General features: G+C 43.7%; 1 protein-coding gene across 1 annotated transcript; it reads left to right on the top strand.

The window, feature by feature from the left end:
• Positions 1–276: 276 nt before the first annotated feature.
• Positions 277–7,114, top strand: DUSP12 (dual specificity phosphatase 12). Its single transcript, XM_044449770.1, has 6 exons — positions 277–557; positions 2,829–2,942; positions 3,038–3,156; positions 5,206–5,302; positions 5,930–6,116; positions 6,726–7,114. The coding sequence occupies exons 1-6, from the start codon at positions 304–306 to the stop codon at positions 6,885–6,887; spliced, it is 933 nt and encodes a 310-aa protein (XP_044305705.1). The 5' UTR covers positions 277–303; the 3' UTR covers positions 6,888–7,114.
• Positions 7,115–8,184: the final 1,070 nt, after the last annotated feature.

Here is an 8,184-nt window from a genome sequence, read left to right as displayed (position 1 = left end):
GGCGCTGATGCTCAGCTCGTGTGGGCAAAAGGGATTTTAAACTGATTTGGTTTTCCCGCAGGTATGCATGCTTATTTCCTGCACCGTAAGCCAGCCTTCTTCTGTGGGCGGCATCCACTTCCGCCTCGCAGAACCCCGAAAGGCCGTCCAAAGCGCCTCCGGAAGCGAGGGGTCCATCGGCACGAGGGCGCGCCCGCGGGGAGGCGCTCCTCGGCTGCGCAGGGTCGGAGACGGCCGCTCGGGGGCGGAGCAAGGAGAGGCCGCCCCGCCGGCTCTTGAGCGCCGTCCCGGCCCGGCGTCGGCATGGTGCCGGTGCTCCCGGGCCTGTATCTGAGCGGCGCCGATCTTGGCCAGCCAGAGCGCGCCGGGGATGTCGCCGCCGCCACCGCGCTGCTGCTCGTGGACTCGGAGCCGCCCGCCGCCGCCGCGGGCCCGGAGGCGCTGCTGCACATCCCGGTGCTGGATCAGCCCCAGAGCGACCTGCTGAGCCACCTGGACGCCTGCGCCGCCTTCATCAGCCGCGCTCGGGAGCGGGGAGGAAGCGTCCTGGTGCGATGGTGAGCGCCGAGAAGCGTCCCCGCGGGACCACCGGAAGCGTGCAGGGCTTGCAGGACACGGAGCCTCTTAACGGCTCCACCAGAAGCGGGGCGGGGGGGGCGGTCTTCTGGGACGGCCCATAGAAATCAATGGAGAACTCCAAGATCCTGGAGCTGTTACGATCCGACGCCAGCTCGGGTACTAAAGGTAGCAGCTAAAGCAGGAGGTCCTCCTTTTTGCATTTGTAGTGCTAAAGAGCGCCTTATTTGCACGTGTGTTGCTGAAGCAGGGGGGCTTCAGTCGAGATAAGGAGCTTGACTTTTGCTCTAAGAGGGGAAGTTTGGGCTGGGAGTCAAAGCCCACTTGCGCCCACCTTTAGCAGCTGCTCACTTAGGCTCAGCCTGATCTCTGAGCTGAGACAGAGGGATAACAGACTGCATGTGCCTTGGACCTGCATTGGCAGAACTGGGCTGGGGAGTTAAGAACACTAAACCTAGGATTTTCCATACAGCATAAAACCAGAGGTGGTATCAAAGTAGACGTGCTGGGGCCTACTTACAGGTGCCATAAAATCTTGCATTTCTTTTATTTTTAATTCGTGTGGGCAGCTCTCACATGTGGTTCTCGAAATATTTAACAAAGGTTTTTCTGGTGAGAATTGCAGATACAGGCAGTAACAATCTTACACATATTTACTTGAAAGAAGATCCTGCTCTTTTTGGTAGGACTTACTTGCTAGTAAGTGTGTTTAGGACTGTGGCCTGAGAAGCCTGTCGGGACTTTAGCCATCCTTTTCAAGTGCTCACTTTTGGGTGACTTTTTGCCATCTCGTATACTTTCAGATAAATGATAGATTTATGGCCCCCGTATCTCAGTCTGTCCAGTCCTAGATATACAGGATAGTCTGAGCAAAAAAATGATTGTTGATTAATTAGATCTGAGTTAAATTGCTTTCTTTGCTTTAGGCAATGCTTACAAATGTTGCTGCAGGGGCTGGTTGAATAGCTGTTCCCTCCTCTGTGTGAAAGATAATTTGGAGATGGCACCACCTGCCGTTTTTGGCAGTTAATTTAAACAGCAACAGCAGCAAATGGTTTAAAAATGTAATCAACAGATAATCAAGTGTAAATTGTAACCAGTGCTTTTTTGGTCATAGAAGGCACCGGAGTTCCAGCTGTGTGGCTTGTGATTGATTGTGTGGTTGTGCGCTGAGTGCTTACTGCGGGCGGTGACCGTTATGTTTCGTTACACAACTGATGTATGTCGGTGTGTGTACAGTGATTGACTACATGTGAAAGGTAAATAATTTATTTTAAAAAAAGTTGGTGAATTGAAAATCTTTTTTTAATTTTTAGTGCAAAAGCGTGACCCCAAATTTAAAAATGAAAAAAAAAATACGAATTACTTCTCAACCACCTGTCCTGCTAATAAAAAGGCCAGAATATTAACAGACACAACGACAGAACACATAGTCGAGAAGATTTGTCGGACGAGAATTGGACAAAACTTTGGAATTTACTATGAACATTTGCCTTAAATACAATAAATTAAATTTATGTTAAGAACTGAATATATAATTTTTTAAATAAAAGATTAACAAGATGTGAGTTCCGGCACCCTTTTTCTTACAAAAAAAGCACTGATTATAACTATACTGTAAGATGCGGTATTTTCTAATTTCTCCATCTATTCTTTTTTTCCCTTTTTCTGGGTTTGTTCACAGTTTACTCAATACTAATGACAAATGATGGTATCACTTTTGTGATCTTCCCAGAAGCACATGGTTTTCCACTGTCAGGCACAGAGTGCTGGATTAGGTGGACTTTTGGTCCAGTTCAGCAGGACTCTTGTGCTCTTATTTTTGTGTGCAAAGTACCTGGATGGGCTTGATTTGAAAAAAAAACCCCACTATCAATACTATATTGGTCCCAAGCTTTTGTTATCAACCCATTTCTTTTAGGCCCAAGCAGGGTCACTTCCTAGTTATTAGTGTCTAAATGTGTTAGTGCTGGAAGGTAATTAGAGATTGTGTGATGCTGGGGGAGGGGGCCCGGTGGCGGGGGAGGGGGCCCGGTGGCGGGGGGGGGCAGGGAGGGCTCTGACATGTTGAAACATGTAACACCAGCTAGAGAATTACTGAGCTGCTCTTTAATGGAAAAACGTGTGTGTCTTCAGTGACTCTTTCAAAGCTCTCATGAGAAGTGTGTATTTCATAGTCTAGACAGTTTCAGTGGAATAATAGCTCTGGTTGGAGTGTGATCAGATTTCATGGGTTTTCCTTGTCCTTTCAGTCAAGCTGGTGTCAGCCGAAGTGTTGCGGTTGTGACAGCCTATTTAATGAAAACCAACAAGTGGCCTTTTGAAGAGGCCTATGCCTTTGTCCAGACCATCAAAACTGATGCCAAGTGTGTATTTCTCTCCTCATTGTTTCCTTTCCTCATGAAGTCTCTACAGTACATTCTTGTGACATAAGAAGGTTTCTTTTAACTTGTTCTTCCAGAATGAATGAAGGCTTTGAGTGGCAACTGAAACTCTATGAAAAATTGGGATATGAAGTGGATGTAACCAGTGCTATTTACAAGCAGTATCGTTTGCAAAAGGTGACAGAGAAATACCCTGGTAAGGAAATCAGAATTTTCTACAGTTCAAATCAAATTATTCATGTTAGAGCTGACTACAGTAAACTGTACTTGAAATGGGTTTTGCTATCTTTTGCTGGTCATGACCAAACTGAAACTGGCAATAAACAAGTCTGTTATAATAGGAGTTCTTCAGCACATGAGTTGCAGTATACTTTTGAATGAAGCTTGAATTCTGAAGGGATGGGTATATGTTACCAGCAGCTAATAGGAATTCCTGCAGTCCCTAGAATGGAGCCTTCCTAGATGTCATACTAACCATATAAGTACGGTAATCATTTCCCTTTCCACCTACCTCTTAAGTTTTCCAGCTGTTAGTGAAGATTAGTCTCAGAGAAGAGGAAATCAACAATTGAGAAACTCAGTATTTCCTACTTTATTGTACGTGTAATTTTGATTTTGACCCCCACCCCCCACAGACAAAATCTCTGCCTGGTGGTGACAGAATCTTCAAAATTTTCATCAGCAGAGCTTTTTTCCATTATGGGTTACTCTCAACCCATGAGTGCAATGAATAGCTGGATTCTTACCCAGGGATGGGAAGGGACAGTGGAAATCCCATAGCTTAAAATTCTGTTCTATAGGTGTAGAGGTACACAAATTATCTCTGGGCTTCATAATCAAGAATGATTTCTGCATAGAGGAGTATAGTAAGTGCATGTGACAGAATGCCTTTCTCTTTCTACCAAGCAAGTGTAATACCCTCGCCCTCTCCAAAGTAAGAAGAAAGAATAAATGGAGTGTGGCTATGTCATGTATGCACATTTTATGCATAATTGTGTTGTCTTTTTTGGAGATCCCTAAGGGGCCTCTGTAGGCAGATGAGATAACTCTACTACAATTCAGAGACTATGAATAACAAAGAATTTTTTTAAAAATTAAAATTGTAAAAGTATTTTAAGATATTAAATATTGCCTCTATCTCCTTGCAAATGGTAGATCATATTCATATCTAGGGAATACAGATGCACTGCCTACAAAAATTCACTCCTGATTTCAAAATTCCCATCCAGCAATGATTCTGTTCAGTCTCATTTCTCTGCCTCAGTCAATTTTTGGAAGAACAGCCTTGAAGAAATTGGTAAAAAGCATTGTAACCCTCTTCCTCGCTGAGGTGTCTGCTTGCATGAGATAGGCTACCTAGGAGTGCTTTCTGCTCCAGGAGGAGACTGAGAGTTTGGGAACTGGGGAGGGGGCTACTGGAAGACTACTGAGCAGACTCACAAAAACAGGAACAACTAACACACAGGCTGCAAAAAGTCTCCCCCTCTGTGTTGCTTTAAATAAGTAGAGATCAAAGCCCATTGCTCTCATTGTGCACACAGCAGTAGAAATCTGGTTTAAGCTGCCTTTTCTCCAAAAGAAATCTACACTGGGTTTTTACCACCATGCTGCAGCTCCCTATAGCAGATTTCTTTTTCTTTCTGCATGGGATCCACCTGTCAGCCTCACCATTCAAAGTTTTATGGCAACTGGGCATTCTTCCCAGAGTAAAACACAGGAGTGGCAGGCTGGACTGACACACTGGTCATCTGGTCATAGGGTGAAACCCTCCACCCCTCTTGAAGGAAAGAGGTACAAATTTCCAGATGTTTTACAAGCAAGTTTTCAGGGATCTTATCCGCGTTCCAGTTTTCACTGTAATAAGTTATGTAGAGGTACGCTTGCAACTTTGCCATCACTGTGAATTCGTTGGATGCGTGTAATTCATTGTGGGGATGTCAGCATAAAGTAATGCCTGAGAAATCTCACTTGTATTCTTGATTTAAAATCTTGGTTATATTTGCTGAAAGAGAAATTGGCCTAAAGCAAAACTGAACTCAGGGAATAGGCTGTGTTATAACTGAGAATAGTAAAGGGACTTCTTTTTGAGTAGCTTATGTGTGAAATTACATATTGAAGAAATATTCCTCGGCCTCTCATGTGGGTGATAATGAATGTTAACAAAGCCAACTAGGTGAGTACATTAACCTTTTTTAATCGAGCGCTTTTCACAGCCAAAGTGTTAAATCTGTCACTGTCTTTTCAGAGCTACAGAACCTGCCACGTGAAGTTTTTGCAGTTGATCCAGATAGTGTACATCAGACTTCAAATCATGAACTGCTTTACAGGTGCAGGAAGTGCAGGTTTGTGTCTCCACATATATATTTAGTCGTTTTATATGCAGCTGGTATGCTGTGAGATCAGAGTGGCATATGGGCAGTTTTCCAATTTCTGTGGGACTTGTTTTCAAGGCACTCACAATAAAACTAATTAAAGGCATGGCTCTATGCATGTTTATACAGAAGAGAATGCTCGCAACTCCCAGTACGCCCCAGCCAGCCATTTCCTCTGTCTCGGGCTGCATGGGATTGCAACGTAAATGGCATAAGGGTAGAAGAGACTGAATGAAATGACAATGGAGACACAAAATCTCTTTTCAGAACTAACTGAAATACTCATCTATAACAAGTCCTGACAGCCATCAAAAGGGCAATAATTTCTGCAGGAATCAACCAGCTATATGGTTATTTGACATTTGGGATGCTTTGGGTAGTGGCCAGAGCCCAATCTTGGTATTGCTTGCTACGCCTTGGTCAATTCACTTGTGTGAACTGGGCTTTTGTGTATGTTTCTTTTTCTCCTCTTAATGTGTGTTTTCATAAGCCTGAAAAGAATGTAAGAAAATACATAGCTATCAGTTATTGCGACTGTCAGATGGCTTTGCTGTTATATAATTTAAGGTCATTGTTGTCTTTGTTTCTGGACTGTAGACGTCTGCTCTTCCGAAGTTCGAGCATTTTGTCTCATGATGAAGGCAAAGGACCTGCAGCTTTTGCTCATAAGAAGCTTTCAAAACCTACCCCTGTGCGCTCTGATGGCCGATCCAGTTGTACTTCTTACTTCATCGAGCCTGTACAGTGGATGGAGCCAATGTTGTTAGGTGTGATGGAAGGACAGGTGAGAGACCTTTTTAACCCCATTATCTTTTTTAGCCTCTTAAGCTTTAGAAGGCTCTTGCATTGCTGAAGACTGAACAATAAAGGCATTTATTTTATTGATCCTCAGACTATAATCCCTTGAATGCAATAGCTATGCTTAAGTGTGGTGTATGTCCCTACCATAGAATGACAGAGGGATGAGGTCTGTGTAGCTTGGGCATTGCCTCATCCCTCCTGTGGTTGGTTGGTTTCATTTCTGTCTCGCCCAAGTGGGAGAGGGTAAGAGCCCAGGTGACTGAATAACATGACAGAAGGCTAAATGGAGGCTCCTGAGCAAATGAGGGAAAGAATTGCAGTGGAGATGAAAAAAGGAGGGCCTGAGGGAAGTCCTCACAGAAGCCATGGATAAACTTATTTGTAGTCTGGTTTAGGAAGAAAATGGGTAACAAAGCTTCAGTGGCTGGGCAACTCTAGACAAGGGAGACCAGGTTTCATGCTGGTTTGAAATAACCTGTAAAATTGTTCAAAGCTAGCAATATGCAACTAATTCAGGCTTAAAGCTGATCCGTGCAGGAGCTAAGAGAAAAGGCTGAGCATTGACTGACCTTTATATGTGATTCTCTTACAGCTTCTGTGCCCAAAGTGCGCATCAAAACTGGGCTCCTTTCATTGGCAGGGTGAGCAGTGTTCATGTGGCCATTGGGTGACCCCTGCCTTCCAGATTCACAAGAGTCGTGTGGATGAAGTGAAAGTGCTGCCCATTGGGGACCTACAGATGCTGAGAAAATGATCTCGGTTTGTATCTGTGTGGCCTAATCTAGAAGAGGCAAAGATCCTGAGGACTCATGCAATGGCTCAAGAGACAATGGCTCCTTTCAGAGTTTTCCCCACAGCCTTACAGGGAAGGACAAGCCATTTATGCGTCCTCAGCTCCATACTGGAGCATTTCCTTGGACTGTTTAGTATTACAACATCTTAAGGACTGAAACTGGGTAATAAAAGATACATGTGATCATATCTCAGGTGGGTTGTTTTTTTTTAAAGAAAAAAGAAAAAGGGCTTGGAGATGGGAGTGGGGAATCAGGATTTGGTATGGGGGTGTACTCCTTTTTTTTCCCCATGGCGAGAGCTTCATAATGATCCTCCTCTTGCAGCTGCAGCTTACCCTTGGGGTAAAGCTGCTGTTAGCACAAGGACAAGTTTCCCTCCTGGAAGGAAAAGCAACAGGGATGTTGGGGGAGGGGTTCCATCAGGTCACCCCCTTGCTTGCTTCCTGTGCACTGTGGTTTGAATACTGATCAGGCCTCCCTGAGCTGGGCATTTGGGCGCACACTCTCATTGTCTCCCTCCCTCCCTTTTTAAGAGACATGTGAAATGTAGGCATTGCAAATTACTGTTTACTCTGTTACTGTTTTATGAAGGAATCTTCTAAAATGCTCTGCATCTAAAGGGTTTTCATAAACAATTGGCTTGGTTTTAATTACCATTAGGAAAGTAATTGGAATGTCAAAATATGGTTATCTAAGATGGTTGGAAGAAAATGAGATAGTATGTTTGTGAATGCAGAACTGGAGGCAAACTGTTACTGATGATAAAGCAGTGCCAGCATCTGTCTTGCAGCAATTGTCAGTTTCATCTGGATTATATCCTTGAGAAGAGGATTTTCAGAAGCAATGCTTTGTAAGTCTCTCTTCTGCATAACACAACTATACAGTTTTACATACATATTTGCATATAAAGTGTGTTTCTTATTCTACATAAATTGCTATTTTTAAACAAGGATTAAGGTTATTAAGTGCAAATGGCTATACACTGCAGCCTTTTGTACTACTATAGAACAGTGTATACACCCCTGTAGCTTGACATTTGTCCCTCTGGTGATTCTGCTTTGCTGCTCTGTTCAGAGAGCTTTGGCTATTGGATGGTATAGAAAAGAATGATTCACTACACATACATACATGTTAACAAAAGTTCTCAGGGTGGCTTACAATCAAGGAGAACTATATAGAAGACAAAATAATATAATCTGAGTAGAGCAAAAAAGCCATGGAGGAGAAAAGTAGTATCATCAAATGTATTAATTGTGA

This window comes from Varanus komodoensis, unplaced genomic scaffold (assembly GCF_004798865.1).
Source record: "Varanus komodoensis strain SLA01 unplaced genomic scaffold, ASM479886v1 scaffold60, whole genome shotgun sequence".
Classification (NCBI taxonomy): Eukaryota; Metazoa; Chordata; class Lepidosauria; order Squamata; family Varanidae; genus Varanus; species Varanus komodoensis.
This window is presented reverse-complemented; position numbering and strand designations above follow the sequence as displayed.

Coding starts and splice junctions, on each gene's coding strand:
- DUSP12 (XM_044449770.1), top strand. CDS start 304: ATGGTGCCGGTGCTCCCGGGCCTGTATCTGAGCGGCGCCGATCTTGGC. Junction 558..2,828: donor GGAAGCGTCCTGGTGCGATG/GTGAGCGCCGAG, acceptor TTGTCCTTTCAG/TCAAGCTGGTGTCAGCCGAA. Junction 3,157..5,205: donor GGTGACAGAGAAATACCCTG/GTAAGGAAATCA, acceptor CTGTCTTTTCAG/AGCTACAGAACCTGCCACGT.